Source organism: Centropristis striata, chromosome 2 (genome assembly GCF_030273125.1).
Source record: "Centropristis striata isolate RG_2023a ecotype Rhode Island chromosome 2, C.striata_1.0, whole genome shotgun sequence".
In the NCBI taxonomy this organism is placed as follows: domain Eukaryota; kingdom Metazoa; phylum Chordata; class Actinopteri; order Perciformes; family Serranidae; genus Centropristis; species Centropristis striata.
In genome coordinates, this window is record NC_081518.1 from 5236853 (window position 1) to 5261454 (window position 24602).

Genomic DNA, 24602 nt, shown 5'->3' on the forward strand with positions numbered 1-24602 from the left:
AAAATAAATAAATGGCTACTGAAAATGCTATAATTTATAGATGAGGTAGATTGAATGTTTTGCACATATCAATTGTATTGCACATGTCCGTTTTTGTTGCACCTTTTAATTAATTTATCCTGTGTGGGTGTTGAGAGTTGTGACAGCCCAGGGAAAGACACTGTTTTTCATCCTGCTAGTTCTGCATTAAAGGCTTCTGTACCTCCTTCTGGCAAAATATTGACTGAAACATGGTAAAACGTTTAGTTGAGCAGCAATAACTGATAACAATGGATGGAGGAAAAATAATCTGTCTTTTCTTGTTAACAGGTGAATGATGTGAACAGTCCAGGAATTGATTGGACCAATGAGAACGACAGACTGCTGGTGTGCCAAGTGTGTATCAAGCTGGCAGATATCAACGGGCCGGCCAAAGTCCGTGACCTGCACCTCAAGTGGACAGAAGGCATCGTCAATGAGTTTTATGAGCAGGTACAGACTGCATGATCATAAGGCTGTTTCCACTGCAGCCCAATACCCGGAATGAGGCGGGTCTCACTCGCCAAAACGCCCCTAATTTGAATATGAGCCGTCCCAGGCGGTCTTTTGTTGGGACTTTTTTTGTCCCTGTAGAAGAGCAGGGATGTTTTTCTCCCCTGAAAAAAGCCTGGTTCCTGATCGGATAGAACGCTAAGCAGGATGTGACGTAGTACTCAACGCCACAACAACACGCGCCATTTGTAAAAGCTGGCGAAGCAGTGTTGCTAACTTAGCGACTTTGTTGCTATATTTATCGACTTTTCAAACCCCCTTAGCGACTATTTTTTTTAAAAGCGAATGGCGACAAATCTAGCGACTTTTCTGTTGTTATTGGAGACTTTTGGAAACTCGTTCTTACTCTTCTCTCTAGAAGAGTAAGTCCTCCTTACTTCCTCCTGCAGCAGTCTCTCTCAGCTGCAGTCACAGAGCCAGAGGGGATGTTAACCCCTTAGCATCCAGTTTGCACATTGCTAATAGGCTAACAGTTAGCTCTGTAGCAGTACAGTGTGTATGTGCTGCTGCTGCAGGAGGTGTTCACTTAGCGATCTCTGTTTGTTAACAACAAGCACCAGACACCCGTGCATAATTAGCCATGCTGCTTTGTTTACACTTAATGAGTGTATTTACCTAACAAAGACCATTTTATTCTATCTTTATATTTTGCATTTTTCACTTGAGTAAAAACGCAAAACCTCAAACAAGATTCACTTATTTTCTATTGCCTAAATTAGTCTCATTCCCACCACAAATACATTTATTTATACTAAATCCACCCTTTAGACAACCCCAACCTTTATCTGAACATTGAAGTAAGAAATGTGACTTTAAAAAAGAGGCAAGAAATCCATAAAGGACAGAAAAAGAGTCAAAAACAAAAAGCAGAGATTAACATTCTAAATCTAATCTTCCCCCACGTTTGAATGGTATCTTTTCTTTAATAAGGAAACAACCGCCAAAATGACAATATTAATCATTGCCAGAAACAGTAAAAACAGAAAACAGTTAAAATTTCCAACAGTCCTTGAGCGAATGTGTGATGAATGCTTCTGTCTGGAAAAGTTCCCAAATCTAAGCTTAAAATAGCGTTTTTTTATCTCAAGTAAATATTTGCCAAAAATAATCTATTTACACCAACCAGATCCTGTAAAAATCATTCATTTCTAACTGGGAAGCCATGAACGAGTTGGCTGACCAACAGTCACGTGAGAAAAATTCAGTGAATCTTCAACTGAACTGCAGGATGTTTACACAGAGCAGAGAGGAGAGGACAGGAGAGGTTGTAAAAATGTCAACAGTTCCATATTTAGAGCAAGTGGAGCGCCCATTTCTTTCCAATATTTATAGCACTTGGAAGAATGTTTTATATATAGATGACATTTTATAGTTATTTGTTTAATTTTTGTAAAATAAATTACTAAAGAAATTCAAGTTGCGTTTTTTATTTTAATTTTTTGATGCTTTATGCAATTTTAACTGTTTTCTACTCCACAAAAGACATTTTTGAGTTCTCATTTCTTCTAACCATGATTGTGCTGATTCCACAGAGGTACAAGACTTTAATATCACAGTGGAATAAATGAGGCCACAGTCAGTAAAATGTGACAGGAGCAAAAATACTACCTGAAACTGCTTGCGGTTCAGAGGGTTAATAAGAATAGTGACATCTATTAATCTCTCCTTAATATATCACAGACTTGCAAGCTTAAAAAAAAGATGACTGGGGGAAAAAATCTTTCAAATCTAAGTAGATTTTAGCTCAGTTAAGTCAAAATACACACAATAAAACAAAACACATATTAGAAAGTGTTCTGAAGTTTCAGAATTATCTTATCTTTGTTTTTACTCTACAGGGTGATGAGGAGGCGAGGTTGGGATTACCCATCAGCCCCTTCATGGACCGCTCCTCCCCTCAGCTGGCGAAGCTGCAGGAGTCCTTCATCACTCACATCGTAGGACCACTTTGTAACTCCTACGACGCCGCTGGCCTACTTCCAGGCCACTGGATTAATGAAGAGGGATCAGATGAAGACGATGAGGAGGGGCAGGTGGACACGGACACAGATGAAGATGACGAAGAGGATGATGAGCTGGAGGATGAGCTGGCACCAAGTAAGACATCAACAGCTCGTCTGTACTGTAAAACAGTCAGGAAAACTACACTACAGGCCAAAAGTTTGGAAGCAACTTCAATATTCTGTTCACAATGGCTTTCTTAAAAACCAGTATGGATTCTTTGGATTTTTGGATGTGTTTACTACATGATCAGACTTTACCTTTATTGAATTGAACCATTTTCCTCCATTGACCTTTCGGTATACATTGATGTTAGCAGACCATTGCTGAATAAATGTTACCAACAGAAAAGAAGGGCTTAGTTTTAGGGTTGAGAAGATTTGGAAGAGTCACAACTTCAGTGCAAAAGTCAAAAACAAAGCTCTTGGCTTTTCAGAGTTTGGATTCAAAAATCCCAATAAATCTCAACTGTGTTCATATCTCAAACAAACTACCACAGAAATGGCTAAAACTGCAGCAGCTGAGTAAAGAAACAAGAGTTCAGATTTATAAGTTAAGGAAAGAAGGATACACAAAGTCTAGGCAAAAAAACAAAACAAAGAGCTGATAGTTATAGTAAAAATATGTTCTAATAAGTGACTCTTTATATAATAATCACGTTTATTTTGTTGCAAATAGCAATGAAACTATGATCTTTTTTGTACAAATTTGATCATGCTTCCAAACTTTTGGCCTGTAGTTTACATTTTCTGAAACATTTCTTTGTTCTCTCCGTTGCAGAAAGGAGGAAGAGTCGCCGCAGGTTGTTCTGCAGCATCATGCAGCACCTGACGGAGAACCACAAGGTGTGGAAGAAGACCATCGAGGAGGAGGAGAAGAGCAAAGAGCTCGGCAAGCAGCAGCAGCAGCCCGACGGCCTCCTCCCCAGCCTGCCACCCAGCCTGCCCACCTCCCCGTCAGATGACATCCAGGTCATCCAGGAGGAGGAGGAGGGAGAGGAGCGCCAGTAGCAGGAGCACCAAGGAAAGAAACAGAGACAAAGAAGAGGAGAGGCAGTACAAGGACACGAGTCCCTCAACCACCTGCCTTTCACCAACACACACACACACACACACACGACACACACACACATACACAGACAGTTGACAAATGCACATAAAACACACTTTGCTCCCTCTCTCTCTCACACATACTGAAAGATTCACTGTGCAGACACTCAGATGCTTAAGCAGTCACGTTGTTTTTCGGAGAAACAAAAAGGCCTTACTACTGTGAGCGGATCCTTGCTGCAACGGTGGGAGCCCAACTCCTATGCACTTTCACCCCATGGAGAGTCAAGTGCAACAAGAGAAGTAAAGCACCAGAACTAAGGAGGAGAGGTGCAGAAGAAGAGCGTGGACGGGGTCCAGCATTAACTCGCCCTCCATGGTGACCTGGCTGTGATGCTGCCTTGAATGCAAAGCGCTTACAACCTCCCTTAGGTACTAAACAATTCCTGTCTATTTAAAAACAAAAAAGTAGAGGAAAAATAATGAAGCAAGCGACATCATGAAGCGATTGAAACCCTTTACCAAAGCGAACAGTTCATAAACATGGAAAGACAAGAGACTGAGACTGTTTCAGCCTCAATGTCAGGTATATTTTTGAATTATATATATACATATATATATCAAATGTGCCTGTCTGAACCTTTACTGAGTCCATATTGGCCCAGAGCCTAGGCTTGTGTAGTTCTCTCTCCTTGCTGGCGACACGAAACACTGTATCAGACTCAGTCACAGAGACATTATTGAAATGTTGACTGATTAATAGCATTATATCTGCATCATTTTTGATGCTTTTACTCATGTGTACCACCCGTCTTTTTTTTTTTTTTTTTTTTTTTGATCCTTTAACTCTCCTTGCTTCATTTCGTTTGAGTGTGTGAATATTTTCGGCGGGAATGTGACGGAGAGAATGAGTAGGGAGAAAGAGAGCACATTTTTAATTATTTTAGTATGTAATTTGTGTGTATGTTTGTGTGTCCTTTCAGTAATGGTTGGTTTCTAATCAGTGAAATGCCCTCTGGTGTTTTAAACATTTTGCATTGAGATCAGGAGTGCTGTTTCAATGAATGGATTCTTCATTTTCCTTTTTTTTTTTTTTTGATTCAAAGTATTTTTTTAAAGGTTACTCAGGATTCACGCAAAGTTGAATAATTATTTTGCAAGAATTTATGTCATTAATATGAAACACACTTTAAAAAAAAGTAAGACAATTAAAATCTGGGTGACTGAAGTAGTTTGTAATCTCTTAATGAACAACTTGACTACAAACAAATTGAAGCAATTGAAATCCTCTGTGACGGAGGAGCATACAGTATGTGCTGTCTCTTGGCCATTCATACACTGTTTGCATAACCTTTTTAAAACCTCACTGGAGAAAAGCTTATCTTGATTGTCAGCAGACTGCAAATGTCTCTCCTGCAGCGACACAGTTTTGCAGTTTTATAACAGTATATTGGGTAATTTCTTTTTTTTTTTAATTAATGTTTAAACTTCTCAGTTTTTAAACAGTACAACATCTTCTCATCTGTGTTTCAGTCAGCAGGCAAACACTGATGTTTAGACAGATTGAAAGCTCTCCCAACTCTCTTTTTCCTCTTTTTTTTTTTTGTATTTTATTTTGCCAAACCCATAACTCGGCCAGTGTGTAAAGAAGGGATCCAGGGTTCATTTCACTTCAGTTTTGTTTATATATATAGATATATAAATAGACATATATATCTATATATGTATATTAAATATACTAAGACGTGCCACAAGGCAGGTTAAACTACTAGTTCTCTATTTTTGTCTCTAAGAACTCTTGGCATTCCACTAGAATAAGACGTTTTATTAAAGGGAAGGCAGAATTGTTGCCTAGCTCCTTTTATCACCTTATTAAATCATAATCTCTGGAGAAAATGTTAAGTAAGCAGTGTAAATCGAGATAGTAATATTTAAAGACAAAACAATAGATACAGGTGTGCACATTTTAATACCAAACAAGTGTTTAGCCGCTGTACAAAAGAGTATGTGCATATAAATATATATTTTTTAAATAATCAAATGAATGCATCTGTTTTCTACACGCAGCTGACATATTGTACATTGAGATCCTGTAATTACCATTGTGTTTCCAGAGTTTTTATCTACTTCTATTTACAGGTGTGGAACTGTGGGGTTTGGTGTTTTGATTTTGATTTTTTTCACTTGGTTTCAGCCTCTCCCTGTTCTGTATCATAACCACTCTTGTATTCTTCATTATCTCTCTCTATCACTGTTGTCTCAGTCGACCCAACTCGTGCCAAACTTTACCTACATACAGTAGTTTGTGGGCTGTGATATGCTGATTGGCAAAATCTCTCTGGGCTCCAGTACTGTTCATGCAAGAGAAACACTTCGAGTCAAATATTCCACCAGGCTCGAAGTGGCAGTGACAGTGGCAAGTCAGAGTTGGACTCAGGTCAGAGCCATATACATTCTGACAACTCTGTCGTCAGTTTTTTCACATGGACCCATGCTGGATCATAAAGCCTCGGTAGCTCCCGACCCGACATAGTCCGGCTCATTAAGTTGTAAAGGTTTGTTGGCTTCTCACTGTGCAGGCTTTCAAACCACAGTGTCCTCTGATGATTGTGCCATAAATACATCTATGAATGGTTGTTACCCTTATGTAGCATCAATATACGTAAGTTTGTCTAATGTAACCATTCACCCTTATCTACATTGTGGGGGCAACTGATTTTTGTTGTTATTTATAGCTGTCATAAAACACCATCCCTAAAGTATCAAAGCTTCTCATTGATTTTTATTGGTGTGTGTGTGTGTTTGTCTGCACGTGTGCGAACTTGCAATATACTATGTAAAACACTTCCCTCTTTTGGTGTCTGTGCCATTGCATAGAATATGGAGGAGGATAACCGTGAAGGGAAACACCTAAATTAATATTTCCAGTGTTATTTCCATGAACTTGAGCTACTTTCTCTCTAAGCCAGGAACCAGAGGAGTAAAACTGTGTTTGAGGCAAAGTCAGAGGTCTGAATTTGTAGTTGAAATTTCCAACTTTGACCTCAAATAGCCAATCCATGTGCTAAACGTAAAGGAAAAAATATGGCTGACCATGAAAAACTCATATTTCTTTGGCGTTTGTAGACACAATTGAACTCTCAACAATGCACACTGCAAAAAAATGTCTAAAAACAAGATAAAAACACTAAATCTGAGGGAAATTATCTTGCTGCATGGACAGATAATTTCACTTGACAAGATTTATTGAATTAAGATTATTAAATCTAGAAACGCTTAAAATAAGAAATTAACTCTTAAAAAAAGATAAATTAAAGCTGCAAGCAGCGATGAACTTGGCCGAGCAGAATGACCTGACAATTGTTTCTTACCAAGATAAAAAAAAAAACTTAATTATAATTTATCTTGTTTTAAGAGTTAATTTCTTATTTTAAGTGTTCAACATGCTTATTTCTAGATTTAATAATCTTAATTTAAGAAATCTTGTCAAGTGGAATTATCATGCAGCAAGATCATTTCCCTCAGATTAAGTGGTTTTATCTTGTTTTTAGACACACCTTTTTTGCAGTGTACTAATATTTTTTGGACTGCCATAAGAATAATGTGTACATTTTGATGAACATAGTTCCCCTGACAGACTCTGAACACATCTATTGTACAGCTACACAGGTGTTTTCACTTATAGGCTCCATTAGACCTAGATTGTCTCAGGACAGTGGGTGTGTCTCCCTCACTCCTAGTTAGGTTGCATTTGACAGGGTGGGTCAGCGTTTGCCCTTGTCATTTATATTTGTGCATTATACTCTGCATTACTCCACCCAGTTAGCTTGAGCAGAGGTAATCAACCATAGTAATTGAAAACACCTGTGTGAGCATGCTGAGCCTTAAACCCTCTTGGGTCTATGATGGTGGCGTCCTGATCAGATCACGTGACGTTTAACAAAAAAAAACCCGAGGTCACATGGAGCGCTGCTATCAACTTCACTCCAAAGTACAGACCTGAAACTTTCTCCCAATTTTTGTTTGACATTCCTAGGTCATGTAAAACCAAAGATATGATAGTTTTAATTTGATAGTACAGAAATATTTGAACGTTAGTGTAGCTCTCAGGGTATTTTCGCACATAGTTTATTTTGAAGAGTTGCAGCTAACAAGGAAAAAAAAGCCTATAAATATAAATGTTTTTATGGGACTTTTTTGTATATAGTTTTATTTTACTTAAATTTTACATTGTTAGATGTTCATATTTGTGTCCTATGTTCACATTTTCAAGTTCTAAAACAGTTAATTGAGCATATTTGTGGTTTTTATTGTACTAGAAAGTATAATTTTTCCACTCGGATTTCATGATTTTTGGGCTCAATATGATGATCAAGTAGGTTAAAGTGAGAAAATAATTGTCAGATCATATAGGTGAAGAAAAAATGGATACCAAATATGGGTATGGTAAACATTTTGTATGTGGTACATGAAGGGCAAAATCAAAAGTATTCAATAATGGCCAAAATAGGCTCAGAGCCCAGAGGGTTCAAGCTGCTTTGGTAACTATTATTTGTATAAAGATTTTAGTGATGCCAATGCCATTATCGAGTTGCTTATTGGTCCTATTCTTTGTCAATTCACGATTTGGACGATCTATTCATGGCTCCTTGTTGCAAGTTGATAAGCTTGGAGGCAAACAATTCTGATGGATCGACAGTTCGGAAATGGTTTTCAACTGGAAACGGTTCCAGATTCCCTTCACCAACAAAGGATCAAATCCTCGTGTGTGATGCAAAGTGTCCCTCGTGGTGACAAAGCCACATACAATTTCTGTCTGTGTCAGCAGTTTCCCTTAGCACACAGCATCTTTTAGCTATTGTTTTGGTTTTACGACCTGCAACTTCATACCACACGCATTGGTGTGGTTTGTGGCTGAAGCAGGATTCCTCAGCACCAAACAGCAGATGGTCACAGTTATCTGGTGAACAAAGAGCATTTAGCAGCTAAAGAGCAAGACTCAGGAGTTGGTGGAGAAAAAAAATTGAGCTAAAATGAGAGATATCAAACTTAAATTCACCTGAGACACTTCTTAAAATGTATAGATTAAGATTAAGATTAATTACTTTTATTAATCCCACAATGGGGAAATTCAACCTCTGCATTTAACCCATCCTTTTTTACACACAAGTGAACACACCATGCAAGGGGCAGTGGGAAGCACATTACTGCCCCTGGGCTAATGCTAACATATGTATGCTAATGATTTCTGTGTCTGCTTAATTTGTGATTTAGCCTCAGTTTGTTAGTAAATTGACCATAATATCAAGATTATTATTTGTGAGTGTGTTAACAGCTTGTTGCCCTGCCCCCAAGTGGACAACAAAGAAAATGTTCATTTCAGAGTTGGGTGTTGTGAATTCAGCTTAAAGATGACAGGACAAGATTTAAATATCTTAAGAAAGACTTTATGAAGCCACACAATAAAACCATATCACAAGTATTGCAAAAACAAGGACAAACAAATGTTAACCTTAAACATAAAAACAGTACTTTGTTGGTACTGATAAGCACCATTTAGCAGAAACCAGTGTTGCAGTCAGTTTCTAGAAATCCAGCTGGTCTTGCCTCTAAGAGATTCATTTTCCAGTGAGCGCTGTCCCTGGAGGAGGGGTTAGAGTCAGTCCAGATGATGTAAAACTTGGCCCATGTCCAAGTCTAACACTGTTCAGAACTTTCTTGGAAAGTCCCGTTTCACCCCACACGTACAAGTCTGGTGTCATTTGTCTAACCTGAAGCTGTCATGAGAATGCAGGGCTATGAACTATCATAGGTGTACTTACTATCAATCATTGACATATTTAACCCATCACTACCACATAGACATTTCTTTTTCTGGGCTCAGAGCTAGTCTGAGCTACAGAGATCAATAGCACCTGCATGTTCCCAGAATGTCCTTTCAGCACCGAGTTTTGCCGCCTGCTGCCTAAAAGTATTGTGCAAACATGCATATTGCTCAGTAGAACACTTCAATGGAACACATGTCCATATGTAGACGGCTACTTTTGCCACTGAAAGTCCTTTGGAAAAACTGTGACGCACCAGAACTGGACGCTACAATCCAGAGCGACACAGTTTTATGCACCTGAATCATGTGGTTGCATTGCTGTGCATAAAATTCATGCTTGATCATTTGAACAAGCTGTAATAAATTCCTGCTTGCCTACTTGTGATAAGGAGTGTTTTCATGGCAGGGAGCTTTCAGCTGCCTGCGGACAGCACAGATAGAGTAAGGTTTGGGCTGTAAGGTCATGCCCAGTTTAGGAGTGACAGAGGGAATGGTTCCTGGAGGAAACTGGAGATGAAACCTCTGCATCAAAGTGGTGAAAAAGAGGAACATCTCCATCCTGGCCAGCTGTTCGCCCAGACAGCAGCGCCTCCCTGAAAAAAAAGAATATTTCATAATTTAGACTTTTCGACACAAGTACAACATCTGGCCAATTCATTCAAGTGTTCAGTAATACAGGACGTTGGGGAACACAAGCAGAACAGATGAAGAAAAAAAAGGTTCAGCTGAGGATAGCATGTTCTCTTCTTTGTGTCTCTAAGGGAATGTTCTGTGACTATATGAGACCAGGAACTTGGCCAAAAAGAAAATCATAAATGTAAGCTACAGCTCAAGCAAACACATTTATAATTTCATTTATACACACATTGGTTTTGCACTTGGGGATTTTATTGATTCTGTCACTGATATGGCCAATGAACTGCAATTAAAATGAATTGTAATGTTTAAGAGAAAAGGCAAAATGTAATTGCTCTGTTCTAAACAAAAAGGACATGTATGCTAAAGTGAACTTTTGATTTTATGTAAATGTAATGTCTGCATGTATACATGATACATGCCGTTTTATATCTCTATTTAATTCAAGTGGGAAAGTGTATTGCACTGAGAAGATTTTAGGAAATTCTGTGATTTATGACTCTTTCATGAGAACAGCCACATTGTTTTTTCAGGAGAAGAATTGAAGAGAAACAAAAAGACACTAACCCATGGAGAATGGCAGGAAGGCCTCACGCCTCACAAAGTTGCCATTGTGGTCCAAAAACCTCTGTGGTGAGAACACACCTGGATCATTCCAGTACTTCTCATCAAAGTGCACTGAGTAGAGGTTTGTGATCACCATGGTGCCTTTGGGAATTGTGTAGCCGTTGACGTTTGCATCCTGGGAGGTGGCGCGGAAAATACCAAGTGGGACAATGTTGCAGAAGCGAAGCACCTCGTGCAGAACAGCCTCCACATAGGGCATGCTTTGTTTATCCTCCAGGGTCGGTTCCCTCCCATTGGCCAGCACGCTGTCGATTTCTCTGTGCACCCTCTCTTTGCAAAAACACACGGTATCAAGCATTAATTCATGTGTAACATTAGATGACCAAGGGCCACATTACCAGTAAAATGTTCTTACAATGGGAAGACGTTTCTACTATAACTGACCTTGTATGTTGGGGTAGAGAGCCATGTACAGCATGGCCCAGCGCAGCGTGTTAGTCGTGGTCTCTGTGCCAGCAATAATAAGCTCACCCACTGAATAGATGAGGTTCTCATAGGAAAAAGAGGAGCCGGGTTCTCCTGCGTTCTGGTCCAACTCATCCAAATAAGCATCAACATAGTGGCGAGGTGCATGACACACCCTACCCTGAGAAAAAGCCTTTATAGCCTGCAGCAAGAAGTCGTACACCTCAGCAGCATTGTGGAACAGCTTCTGGTGTTTTCCAAAGGGCACATACTCAATCCAAGGGAAGGCGTTGTAGAGGAGGGCCCAGCCGCTTACTGCTAGCTCCACGTTCTCACTGAATAGTTCGATCATGCGTTGGAAGTTGCTGTCATTGTAAGTAAAGCGCTGTCCAAAAATGATGAGGTTGGTGATGTTGGACACAGCGTTGGTCACCAGGTGTTTGGGGTTGAAGGGCTTTCCCTTGTGCTCATCGATGGCATCAACAAAGAACATGCACTCCTCTGAGATCTTCCTTTCAAACATTCTCTGCCCGCTGCCAAAGTAGCGGAAGGAGTTGCAAGCCAGTTTACGGTGTTCAATCCAGCCTTTGCCATATTTACAGTTGAGAAGCCCTTTGGAAGGTGGAGAAAAAAGCAAAAAGTGATGAGATAAATCATTCATCGCGTCAAATGCAATAATTCAGTTACTGTTGCGTAAGAAATGATATGCATTGCAATCTTATAACATCATCTTACCGCCCATTTTGGTCATTTTCTTAAATAAAGGCAGCGATGGGCGATCAGCAAACACCTCGCTCTGATGGTAAAGGCATTCCCTGACACAGTCATATCCGTTTAATACCACTGTCAAGATGCCTCCCAGGTCAAGACTGAATATCTGTAAAGTACACATTGCCACATTAGCACTGCACTGCTTTTTCTTCTTTCATTTCCACAACACATTTCCATGTAATTGAATACCACTGCCAATGAGCTTTATACCACAATTATAGGCATGTTGCAACAATTTTCATGTGTCTGCTCTTATGCATTTCACTCCAAACTGGTTTTTCATGAGACACAAAGGAGTGTGTGAGTGTGAATAAAACAGACTCTGGCCCCTTTAAGGTTATCCCTCAATTTGCAAAGATATCCAGCTCTGCACCTAATTATGTTTAAAATGCACAACGTGCCACTGAAAGGTATTCTGTGTCCTTTAACCGGCGTGTATTTTTTGGGGAGAGGGGGCTTTAATTTTAGGGAGCCCTTAATTTGCCGGTTCTTCTCCTCCAAGTGCTGCAGAGCGCCGAACGTTAGGGCGAGTCTCTTTTGTTCGTTTCACAGCTACTTCTCATTGTGTGTGGGGGGTGTGCATGTGTGTCTGAAGTCTTCTTTTAGTCTATAAGGTCATGCACTGCACAGTTTGCACAGCTCTCCGTTTAAAAGCACTGGAAAAAAAGCGCTGTAGGTTGAGTTCGTGTCGTTACCTGTCCATGAACTTCGCTCTGCTTCTTGAGGAAGACGTGCGGCTCGGTGGCCAGAGACATAATGTTTCCTATCACAGGGATGGGAGATGGACCAGGAGGAAAGCCCGGGGGTCTTCTTTGCTTGACGAGCTGGCGAACCAACAGGAAAGCGAGGAAGGCGACAGTCAAACAAGCCGCACCGAGCAGAGCCTGCGCGCAGGAGACCGGCACCAGAGACGGAGGTTTAATGGCAACCATCTTCACTAAAAGTTTCTCTTCCACGGCGAGACTGCCTCTGCTGACTTCGGCTTCTCCTCAGAGAAACTGAAGCACATATGTATCATCTTGCACATTTTCTATCCCCCGCCTCTAAGGCAAAGATTGGCCAGAAAAGTTAGAGTCATCTGAGGGTGAACTTTGTTCTGCTCTTGATCAATAACCCGGGTGAGTTTTTGGTGGTTGTAGGCTGAGTTTTGGGTTTCTTTAATAACCCTATAAAGGGGGGCAACGCACCATATAAGTACCACTACACGTCATCAAACCCATTATTAAAGCTGTAAAAATACTTAGACATAAAAGTTGTGAAACTTTGCTCAAAGAAACGTGCAGACAAGGGGTTGGGTGCAAAAATAAATATAACACTTGGAAAAGCAGTAGTCCAATTAACATCACCATATATAGGTATGATTTCTATATATATATTATTAGCTTATACAGTAGTATGGGAGACTGAGGTGGAGTAAAAATAATGAGCACACGAGCCACCCATTGTTTGAAGAAGACTACACTGGAAGCAGCTTTCCCAGTAGGGAGTCACATGAGACCTGCTGCAGGACATTTGGGATGAAAAACAGGTGTAGCAGACTTTCAGTGAATTTTAAACGCTGCTGCTTTAAAAAAAAAAAAAAAAAGAGACTACAGAGAGACTGCAATGAAAGGTTCAACTATTTAAGCAAAGCAAAAGCTCTCACTTGCAATGGAAAAAAAAAAGCCAAGCCATTGCATGATGTACAATAGTAAGAAATCAAAGCATCTTGGTCACTCTCTACTGGAGGGAATAAAAATAAAGTGCACATTTGCTTGCACCAATGCAATGCAACAACTTCATAGTCTGAATTGTTTCAGTATGACTGCATTAAATGTGTTTCTTTTCTATGTCATGCTCACCTAGTTTATTTCTTGTTTAAACATTCTAAACTTGTCTCATGTCAATTATTGTGTGTGCAAGTGTTCCTGCAGCAATGAACTGGTTTGCATTGTTCGAGCCAAACATTTTAAAAGCATATTACAACTTTAATAGTGGGTTTGATGAGCTGCAGTGTGAGTGTGGGGGTTTTATGGTCTGCTGCTCCCCAATTTCTCCTATTACTTGACATCAGCTCCTTATATAAATAGGCCTTTTGCAATCCTGCCCAGCTTCAATTCATACAAAAAAAACTTTTTTAACAGAATATGGAAACTAAGTGAAACATGCACATTTTTGAAATTGTCACTGAAACCCACATCAACCACAGTATCATAAAATATACTCAGAAAATCACAAATGAAATCTTCACAAGCATCAAATACAATAAGATGCTCGTTTATTTGTCAAAATTTGAATTAACTGAGGCAAATGAAGAGTAAACATGCTTTTATGTAACCCTGTTTTGTTTTTAGGCAAATAAACTTTGCCCCAGTAAGCTGCTGCAGTTTCCTTCGCCCAAACCAGCTAAAGGTTAGGTCGTGCACTATGTTTAGAGGTCAAAGGTTAAGGCAGGGACCACATTCCAAACTTGCATACTTGAGTTAGATTCTTTAAGCTTGTTGACTAAAAGCTGAACTCGTCCAGTCATTGAGGACTGTGCATTCTAAAAATGGGTAATGATTTTCCATACTTACATAAGACTGAAACACGGCGGCTGTTCTTGCCAAATAAGTCTAAATGTTGAAAAAATAATTGCAAATATTTTTACAAATTTAATAAATAATCCCATTTACTCACAATTAAAACAATTTTTCCGATACGGTCTGTTGTTGGAAGTCAATAATAGGAAGAGCTTGCAAGGGTTAACCCAGGTAAACATCATCTCCTTAATGTGGTTTTAAACTGTAAACAAATTGCACTTTTGTAAAACCACGCTCTCCACTTTCTTGGCTGTGTGATCAGTTCATCATGACCGGCTCCTCATTAGACATGAAGTTGTTTATCCAGCCGTTCCTTCCTGCTGAGGCAGCTGGTGAGCTTTTTTTCTTAGATGCCTCAAATGGCCTCTACAGACCTCTCCCAATCATTCAGATTTGTTAGGGCTACCTAATGAGGACATTCTTGCAAATTACTTATTTGCTTCCTGCCAGCTCCACAGACTCAAAAGCTATTCTGGAAGCTTTAAACACATCTGTCAGATTTAATCTAATAAATATGTTCTCACTGTTGCATTATCTTGTTAGTGTTGGTTTAATCAAAACACCAGCGACAAAAGTGTCCAGGTGGCTGACATCGACCATATTTTGTAATATTGATTCAGGAAAAAAACGAACCACAGTCATTAAAAAAATATTTTTGACGTAATCTCACCCACTATGACTCGGCAATTTAACCATAAAAAGAAAGCGGACCAAAAAAAAGACACAAAAAGATACACAAAATGACCAAAACAAGACACAAAAATGACCAAAAAAGACACAAAATGAGAAGACAGAATAACAAAAAAACACAGAAGACACAAAATTACCAAAAAAGACACAAAATTACTAAAAAAGACATAACAGACACAAAATTAACAAAATGGACACAAAAAAGACACAAAATAGACACAAATAAGACACAAATGACCAAAAAAGACACAAAATGACTTACAGAGACACGAAAAGACTTTAAAAAGGATTAAAAAAATGGACAAAATAGGCCAAGACTCCGTAGAGTTAAAGGAAGAGTTTTCAACATGTAAAACATTTGATCTGGAAATCAACAGATAATGGTGTAACATTTGTCTCAGTTGAAGCAGACTAATAATGATACAGATATGATATTTTTTTATTGGAGGACATAAATATCAGGTTAGGTTTGGTGTGACACCTGTCAAATAACACTTGTTCTTATGCCCTCGGGTAGGGGTAGGAAATATGGATTGATATATAAACAAAGTTATATAATAAAGATTTTAATGTTTTTTTTTTGCACAATTAATTTGCACGTTACTCTACTCTTTGCCCTGATTACTCACACACAGAACGTGAATATTAGGGGGCAAAAAACGGTGTAATTTTTATTCAGAATAAGGTAATTTTTTCTTAGTTTTCACCTTGTGAATAAAGGGGTCAACCAATTTCACTGCGTGGAACAGACATATTAATAAAATACCCTATGGTGTAGCCAATGGTTATGAGTTGCGCCTTTAATTGTAGGGATTAAAAAACAACACAGAGACTTTGTAGTCTGAAGAAAGATGTGAAACAGCACATACTGGACCCACTTCTTTTGCTCTTATCTTTCACAATAAAAGCCCTAAACATACATACTGTGTAACTGTTTACACTGTAAAAAATAATCTGTTTAATTTACGGTAAAATACTGGCAGCTGTGGTTGCCAGAACTTAACCATAAAAAAATACATTGAGTGGGTTTTCTACTGTAAATTTAAATGTAAATATCAGCAAAAACTGTCATTTAGACTGAATATTCCCGTTATTTTTAGGGTAATTGTGTCATTGTGACATCATGGTACTTCTCCATTAACTTTACATGAAAATGTTATATTTTACAGCAAAACTGTGTGTTTCCTACAGTTTATGACAGTAAAAGTTAAAGTTTTGTGCTATTCTTTGATTTACGGTAATTAAAAGTGTCTACTACGGTGATATACAATTTTTTATTTTACACCCTATTTCTGATTTAATTTGATAGTGTTTTACTGTAATTTCTACAAACCTTTTTTACAGTGTACCAGGGGGAACTCATTCACTCAAAGCATTTTGCTAAAAGTAAACTCGAAAAAACAAAATACCTTACAGTAGTTTAGGCTTACATCAGACAGACTGCCAAATGCAGCTCTGGGTCAATAAATATCTTACATATAATACTTATCTTATCATCCAACCTTATCCTGGGACACCTGTCATGATCAGTATATGATCAGTGATTTAATGCAGTTACTATATGTGTGGTAGAACCGCATCAGTCTTTACATTAGAAGAGTGTTCTCGTTTTGCGATACTGTGGTGCATGTGTGGCATGTTCATTTGGGTGGGTCCCTTGGTGACTGTGATTCTACAGTAAATTATTTACCGTCCGGATGACTGGAATTATCAAGTGCATGGGGAAAATCTCATTATAGACTTTCCCCGGTAATACTAATGCTGTCCAGAACCTCTTTTTTCCAACAACATAATGACAGTGGCAGGAAGATCAAGAGGTCTTCTAATCCCTCTGCAACTACTGGCCAGGTGTGTTCAAATATTAGGTTCGGTTTGCTCAGCTTTCTAATGGAGGGCAGCAGATTTAAGTATCCTCGCTAATGGACATCGTGTTTATAATTCTTCCATGAGCCTCAATGGCACTTTTCTGTTCTTTTTAGAGGAGCAGAAACTGATCTGTAAACTCTCTGAAGGTACTTCACGTCCATTACAGGTTTTCCACACAGTTGCCACACAGTTGTTGTTTGTTCTTATCTTTGCCCTGTGCAATTTCACAGACAAAGTAACATATTGTACCTACTAGCATGTCAATTTTCTGCTTTCACCATTCTGACAATACCAGTGTATGTTCGAAGGTCATCCCGCCAAAATCCCCAATCTATGTCTATGATCTTTAACTGCTTAAGACACAAGATTGTTCCTTTAGGACTGCACAAAATGACTGTCCTAATATCACAAAAAAGCATGTGATTCTCACTTACAACTTGGAAACTGATCTCATGTCAGAAGCCGACATTAGTGCAATGAAGTCACATGGCAAATTCTATCCATTTTGGGTTTATTCCTGCAGCTGCACAGTGTTCTTCTGGTCCTAATTTTTGTGTGAAAAAGCACTTAAGTAGAATGCAAAGTATTTCTTAACAAGATAAAAAAAAACTTAGATTTAGAAGTGTTACATAATTTATCTTGTTTTAAGAGTTAATTTCTTATTTTAAGCGTTGAACATGCTTATTCCTAGATTTAACAATCTTAATTTAATAAATCTTGTCAAGTGAAATTAACTCTAAAAACAAGATAAATTATCTAACACTTTTAAATCTTACATTTTTTTTATCTTGTTAAGAAACAAATAATTTGCAGTGTACTCTGCTCGGGCCAGTTAATCGCTGCTTGCAGCTTTAATTTATCTTGTTTTAAGAGTTAATTTCTTATTTTATGCTTACAACATGCTAATTTCTGGATTTAACAACCTTAATTTAATAAATCTTGTCAAGTTAAATTATCTATCCATGCAGCAAGATAATTTCCTGCAGATTTAGTGTTTTTATCTTGTTTTTAGACACACCTTTTTGCAGTGTATGTGCCTGCTTAGACTGCTCCCTTCCCAACACAACTGTAAATTCTAAGTTTTACAAAAAAGAGGCCTTTATCTCCTAATACAAATTCTCTGGGTTCCTCATCCTCTCTCATTAAGGATCTGTCTACATTTGGGAAAAGCACCAATTATTTCTAGCTGCCCTAGTAATTGCTTATAATACCAAGACTTTTCAAGGTCCCCTCTTCAGGTGCTGATGGCCGATATTCAGCTGGCCTTTTTAAATTCAACACAAGTCTGGAGGCTCATAAGGGGGGGAAAAATTTCACCTCGCAATGATCCATTTAAATGCTTATATTTCCACAGTCCTCATGTGCTCATTTTAACATTTAATATATACCTGTGCGATCATTTCCAGCTGATTATCAACTCTTGCTGCCTATTTGAATAATACAAGGTGTCGGTATGAGAGAGCTTTAAAGGAAATTCTCTTTGGGGCTTTTTATTCACAGCCAAGAACGATGCGGCATCTCTTTGGGAAAAGACACAGTCACACTGACTCAGCTGAGACTGTCACTGATGAGCACTGCACTGAGCATAACACTGCCCTCTCTGTCATGAATGCCGTCCTGTGTCGCAATTAATTTTCCAGGCCAATTCGTGCCGAACATTAGGGAATGTGAACAGTGTGAGATAATTGCATTTTTGACAATACACTTTTCCCCTTGGAATGTAATTTCTCTGCTTCAACTCATGTCCCTGGTCAGAGAAGAGATGAATGAAGGCCTGGGAGCAGCTTGAGTGAACTTTAAATTTCTTGGCAAGGTACTCAAATGAGATCAAGACAATAATCATTGTGTGTGCATAGTTGGAATCTGTTGCTCTATAGTCTTTAGTCCTCCATGAGCAGTTTCTGGCATCATGACGAGCTGCTGGAGTCTAATTTAGTGCTTCTGGTATAGAGCCTGCAGGTCTGCTCAATAGTACTAAAAGACTCATCCACACTAATGAGTTTCCTTGTGACGCAAAAACTAACTGAGGCAGGGTGCTTTACGACACATCATCCAATATTGTTACATAAGGGGAATTACAAGATGGCCAGAGCCCAACAGTCCAGTAATTAGCTCGGAGAAACCGAATGGACACAGTGAATTCTGTGGGAAGGTTAATTTTATCTATAGAACTCACACTCACTTATACAAGATAAGCATTATTTTATCTATCTGGATAAAATTGATGAAAATGAGAAGGATCAAAACTGTTCTTTAGGTTTAGGCAAGTTGGAGACTTTACTTATACTTTACTAACACACTTTTACATAGTTCAGCAGTGTCTAATGGGGCAATATTATATTGTAACATGTGAAGGGGCAGCAGGATACAACTGGACGGGTTAACTCTTTGTCGTTGTTGCTTTTGAGCAAGAAATCTTGAAAGTGCAGTGTGAAAATGCACAAAATGACTTGATTAAAATTAATGTTGCTCTGCTGTTCTTGCACTGAAAAAAAAATTGCAGTAAGTGGTTATTTCTTATTTGCTTCAAACCTTTTGTATTCCTATTTATATTGTTATACATGCATTTGAGCAAGTTACTGCACTGTAAACATATTTAAAATTGCAGTTTCATCATATCTGGTTAAGTGCACGGTCCTATATGTGGCCCTGTGTGTAAAAATTGTGGCCCCCTCCAGCATTTAGGTTGCCCATCCCTGACATATTGCAATCTGATTATATGAATTATGTCTCACTTGTGAACATTCATTTTATAATTTGTGCCCACTCTTTGTATGAGTAAAAGTCATAGATCTTAAAGATAAAAAAGGCTTCACAAGGTATTGAGGGGCACTGGTGAATTATGTTTATATTCTCTGGCCATTATAATTATACACCCTGTAATATCAGGGGATTTACAGTCGGTGGATCCACATGCACTGCCATATTCGTTCCCAAGACCATGAGACTATGACAGTGAGATTTCCCTTTCTCATTTTTTCCCACTTACCCTGCTGACAGAATGACTTAACTAAAGTAGTGCTTCCATGTGATTAAAAAAAACGTCAGCTTTTTGTGAATTAAACGCATTGATGACAATACATTGATGTCATTTGCGTACAAACTCTTTTATTGGCTTGCTGTGAGTGTCGAAGGACTTCTGATTGGCTCGCAGTTTGAGGTAAAACATTTGACTGGCCAATAGACTATGATCAAGTGCTCACTCACTTAATACAGAAACCCATGGGAAACATATATAAAACGGTTCACTGTGGGGAGTGTTCTGCCTATTCACAAGTGAGACTGAATTCTTCATTACCAGAAGAGCTATTATCTCACGGTGAGTATAGATAAAACACTGCTTTTTATTCAGTTGATTGTGCAAATGATGCTGTCAGGGTTAAATATCAGATTTAGTGTTTTTTGTAGGTGAGGACTTATTAGACTGGATAAGCATATAATGTAGAATAATACTGGTTGCTTACAGAAGGGAGATGCAGCTTTGTTGGTTTGATGACGTTATACTATCTACAGCAGGCTTCAGCTAATTCTGTTAATGGAGCTGGTTTTATAGTTGCTGGCAAAGCTCCCAGTGTCAGTATATCACCAATAAGTCTTCTATCTGCCTCTGTAAACTTCATCTGCTCTAACAGCAAGGGAGTGTAAGAGAGAGAGACGGAGAGAGATGATTCATATAGGCGTGGATGCATGCAGTAGAAAAAGAAAGTCTAGTATGTGCTGCATTTGTATAGAAAGTATATACTGTATATATTTAATGGCATAAAATGTTTCGGACACAAATCACAAAACAATATTTCATTATCTTTTCCTTGCAACAATTTCCATTATATTTTTTTTCCACAGGCAATCATGATAATGCTGAAACTCTGGACTCTCCTTCTTGCCTATGCGCTGATCATTTGTCAGATGTACGTCTCACAGGCAGCTCCATCCAGGTAAGACTTTTTTCCCATAAAATATAGAACAAAATACATGTAAAAAATATTGTAATTGTCTGACATTTTTTTGTGTTTAAGATTGTTTTTAGAGTTACTTTTGATTTTAAATCTATAAACTTAAGATCATGATTGCATGCTTATAGATATAAAGATGGTATATAACACTGTTAGCTTTTAAAAGGCATGATTAAATCAGATTACATGAAGTTGCAGTTTTTAAACCAATGCCGTAACAGAATCAGAATGAGAGATATCGATCTAATTTAATTTGCATTTTCAGAACTAGTAAGGAGTCCATGTTAGATGGAGTCACACTATCGAATGATGACGCCCAAAGGTTACTCAGAGCTATGAAGGAGTTCATGCAGATCACAGCAGATGAGCAGGACCACCAAACAGCTGATGGAAACAGGTAAGGCCTTTAATATTTTAGGCATTGTTTTAGTACAGTTAACCCTGATTATAAGAACGTTTAAGAATTGTATATTGTATTGTGCTATCTATCTATCTATCTATCTATCTATCTATCTATCTATCTATCTATCTATCTATCTATCTATCTATCTATCTATCTATCTATCTATCTATCTATCTGAACTGCCACCAGTTAAGCAAAATATAAGCAAAATATAACAAACGTTTGTTTATAAGCCCAACAGCTCCAACTTTGGTGTATATTATTTATCAAGGTATATAGTGAAATTTAATTAAATCTACTCTCTGTCATAATCCCTTGATGCATGGACTGAAGTTATTCATTCACTCATCCATTTATATGCCTGAAAGTCAGTGTCCTTGGTCCGCAAAAATGAAGAGAGCATGATTTCAAAGAACATTAGAGAACATGCATGATTGACATTATTACAGAAAATTAAATTTTATCATAGCATGACAAGTACAAGATTCTGGTTAACAAGATACCTTCATATGCCTGTTGGATCTGTTAGCATGCATTTGAAATATTAATTTAACGCATGACACTTCAGAAAAACATCATGCATGTAATTATTAATATCTATCTGCATGTCCCGGTTACTGTAAGCCTGTTTCTGCATGTTTTTCTTTGTCTCTAACAGCCTGGATAGACCTGTGTCTAAGCGCTGCACCGGCTTAAGCACTTGTGTGCTGGGAAAACTGTCCCAGGATATTCACAAACTACAAACCTATCCCCGCACCGATGTGGGAGCAGGGACGCCTGGCAAGAAGCGAAGTCTATCTGAGCAATATGAAAACTACGGCAACTAACACAATTAAACTCTCACTATTTACCCCATCTATTCTTCTGTCTGTCTGAGTTAACGTTTGTTTGTTCATCCAGCTCTATGCATAAAACCAGACTGCTGATGCATGTGGATCCTATCTGTCCGACTAACTTCATGGAAACGTGCCTGCTTTAATTTTCCACTGGCAGATTTTGGCAGAGACTTGAAAAATAGGAATTAGCTACAAAAATGGTGTTACTTAAAATATAGAAACAGCTAAAAACCTTTCTAATGTATTCTTCTCTTCATAGTAACTATGTTGCCCCTTGAATAAATTAATATTTTACATGGAAGCTGTTTAAAATTCATTCAAGATTGAAAACACATACTTACTGAATAAAAACAAAAAAAAGAAAGGACAAAAGGGTAAGCATGACTGTCTATAACACACACACACAATCATTACAATATTTCATTCTTTTTCATTTAATTTATTGTTGATGATGCTAAACAATACTTGTCAATGTCTGTCATGCAGATTTCCTATCTTGAGTATCATAATAAACTGTGTTCACTATCTTTTCCACTCTTACAAGTAATACAACAGCACAGAAGAGGGGGTGCAACACAGCCACCTGTGTAACTCACCGTTTGGCCGACTTCCTGAGTCGGTCTGGAGGACTGGGACACACCAACTACGTTCCCACCAACGTTGGTTCCCAGGCCTTCGGCAGACGGAAGCGACATGGCCCTGTGTGAGCACAAAGGCAAATACATGGTACGTTAGCACTAATTGATGCTTATACCGTAGATAATGTGCATGAGAGGAATTTGAAAAAAATCACTGTGAAAAGCATGGTTTTGAAACAAAACTGAGGATTACTTGTTTGAGTCCTTGTATTTGACGTATTTGGTGTTACGCAACTGCAAGTTAGCCTTTGACTTTTTTATGTGTCAATCAAGAAATCTCTCTCAATATATTATTGTGAAATACATGAACACAAATATGGCAACACTCAAAAATTGGTGGGTTTTCAGTACCATGTTAAATGTCAATCAACTAAAGTATCAACTAAAGCACCATGCTGTATATTGGTATATATATTGGTAAGATTCTCCATTATGTATATCACAATTGGAATTCTTTCAATATGTACCTACCTACCTGTCTTGTTTTATCAAATATGGACATTCACAAGTTACTCTTCATTTATATATCACACCTCGATTTTGGCTACAGAGTTAAAAACATACTGACTCTCAGTTCTTTTTAAAAAAAACATCTTCAGTGGGTATGCTTCCTATAACAAATAGCAAACCACTGTGGTGGCCCAAAAGGTTTACTATAATTTAGGAATTTTTATTCCCATGTCTCTTGCTACTGGTATTTTGTGTTGCTCTCAGTCAATCAATGGAATAAAGCCCCACAAAAATATAATCTGAATCTGGATCTTCACAAGTTGAAATATGTTTCTGTTTTCTATTCTCTCTTTGCCTCTTTAGGACCAAGTGCCTCCTTTGAGTGACAAAACAGCATCATCATCTACCTGCAATCACTTGGAAACAACAGTATATACAGTATTCTTCACAAACGTAGACTGATCTCTTGCTTTCAGGCTGCCACCAGTCACCAAAAGGTTGTCAGTATTCATTGTTAGTCTGTGCTTAAAAACAGAAGTTACTAGCTTTGGTGACACCATCACAGGGAAGTAACTGAGAAGATATTTTCTTTTGCTAAGGGGGATAAGAATAGATTTCTTCTCTGTCTTGGCTTTCGGCTCAGCTGGTCTTCTGACTTGTATCTGCAGTACAGTGTGTCGAACTGGAAGTCTTATACTGAATGTCTCCACTACTAACAAAACTTTCAACAACTGTGGCTGTCTTGTGCCTTGATGTAAAACACTTCATTAGATATCATTATAGTGCACAATGCAAGTGTGAAAAATGTACTTATGATTCTAAATATTGTAACAATTGTGATTTGAAAGCAGGAATAAATTGTATTTTAGCTACATGAGGCTTTCATGTCGTGCTGTGTTTTTGTTTGATTCAGTGATTTAAACTGTAAACCACACTGATAGTGCTCCATTTCAGTAATGTTCATATAATGTGGTATTAAAAAAATCATAACATCAAGCCATGCCATATATGACACACTTTATGGTAATAGAAAGGACACATTGCTTTCACTACACATAGAAAATTGGACTATCTCAACATGATTAATGAATAGTTCTTAAATGAAAACAATGTGTAAGGTGTAAACCGCTATTTGATATTGATATTTGTCATGAGATAGAATAGTAAGCATGCCACTGACATTTGAACACACTTAAGATTTATCTTTCAATACCGGGCTCATTTTGCCCTCCAGTGGTTACAATTTGTTACTGCATCATCTTGGCTATGGAGCCTCTTTCAAGAACAAGTTTCTAAAAATGAGGAGCATGTTTAAGCTTCTCCTGCAGCATCCCATCACTGCATGTTTATTTGAAGAA

At 38.2% G+C, this 24602-nt stretch overlaps 3 protein-coding genes across 6 annotated transcripts in view; 2 read left to right on the top strand and 1 right to left on the bottom strand.

Moving 5' to 3' along the window:
* The window catches only part of pde3b (phosphodiesterase 3B), a 71976-nt gene extending 67574 nt beyond the window's left edge, over positions 1–4402 (top strand). Inside the window, exons 14-16 of the mRNA XM_059348943.1 lie at positions 310–471; positions 2370–2628; positions 3313–4402. Of these exons, the coding sequence (XP_059204926.1) occupies positions 310–471; positions 2370–2628; positions 3313–3542 (651 nt within the window). The 3' untranslated portion in view covers positions 3543–4402. The remainder of the gene's footprint in view (positions 1–309; positions 472–2369; positions 2629–3312) is intronic.
* Positions 4403–9011: 4609 nt separating this feature from the next.
* On the bottom strand, positions 9012–12902 carry LOC131958729 (vitamin D 25-hydroxylase). Of its 3 annotated transcripts, XM_059323908.1 has the most exons (5): positions 12543–12902; positions 11812–11953; positions 11056–11688; positions 10612–10941; positions 9012–10001 (listed from the first exon to the last, which is right to left on the bottom strand). In XM_059323908.1, the coding sequence occupies exons 1-5, from the start codon at positions 12777–12779 to the stop codon at positions 9784–9786; spliced, it is 1560 nt and encodes a 519-aa protein (XP_059179891.1). In that variant the 5' UTR covers positions 12780–12902; the 3' UTR covers positions 9012–9783. The 3 variants fall into 3 exon arrangements, with proteins under 3 accessions (XP_059179891.1, XP_059179900.1, XP_059179910.1); XM_059323917.1 differs by lacking the exon at positions 11812–11953 and having other exon boundaries at positions 12543–12662; XM_059323927.1 differs by lacking the exons at positions 11812–11953; positions 12543–12902 and having other exon boundaries at positions 10612–10939; positions 11056–11212.
* On the top strand, positions 12830–24114 carry calca (calcitonin/calcitonin-related polypeptide, alpha). 2 transcript variants are annotated; one of them, XM_059323949.1, is made up of 5 exons: positions 12830–12965; positions 20808–20899; positions 21183–21314; positions 22701–22882; positions 23608–24114. In XM_059323949.1, the coding sequence occupies exons 2-4, from the start codon at positions 20814–20816 to the stop codon at positions 22861–22863; spliced, it is 381 nt and encodes a 126-aa protein (XP_059179932.1). In that variant the 5' UTR covers positions 12830–12965; positions 20808–20813; the 3' UTR covers positions 22864–22882; positions 23608–24114. The 2 variants fall into 2 exon arrangements, with proteins under 2 accessions (XP_059179932.1, XP_059179923.1); XM_059323940.1 differs by lacking the exon at positions 12830–12965 and adding an exon at positions 20171–20283.
* Positions 24115–24602: the final 488 nt, after the last annotated feature.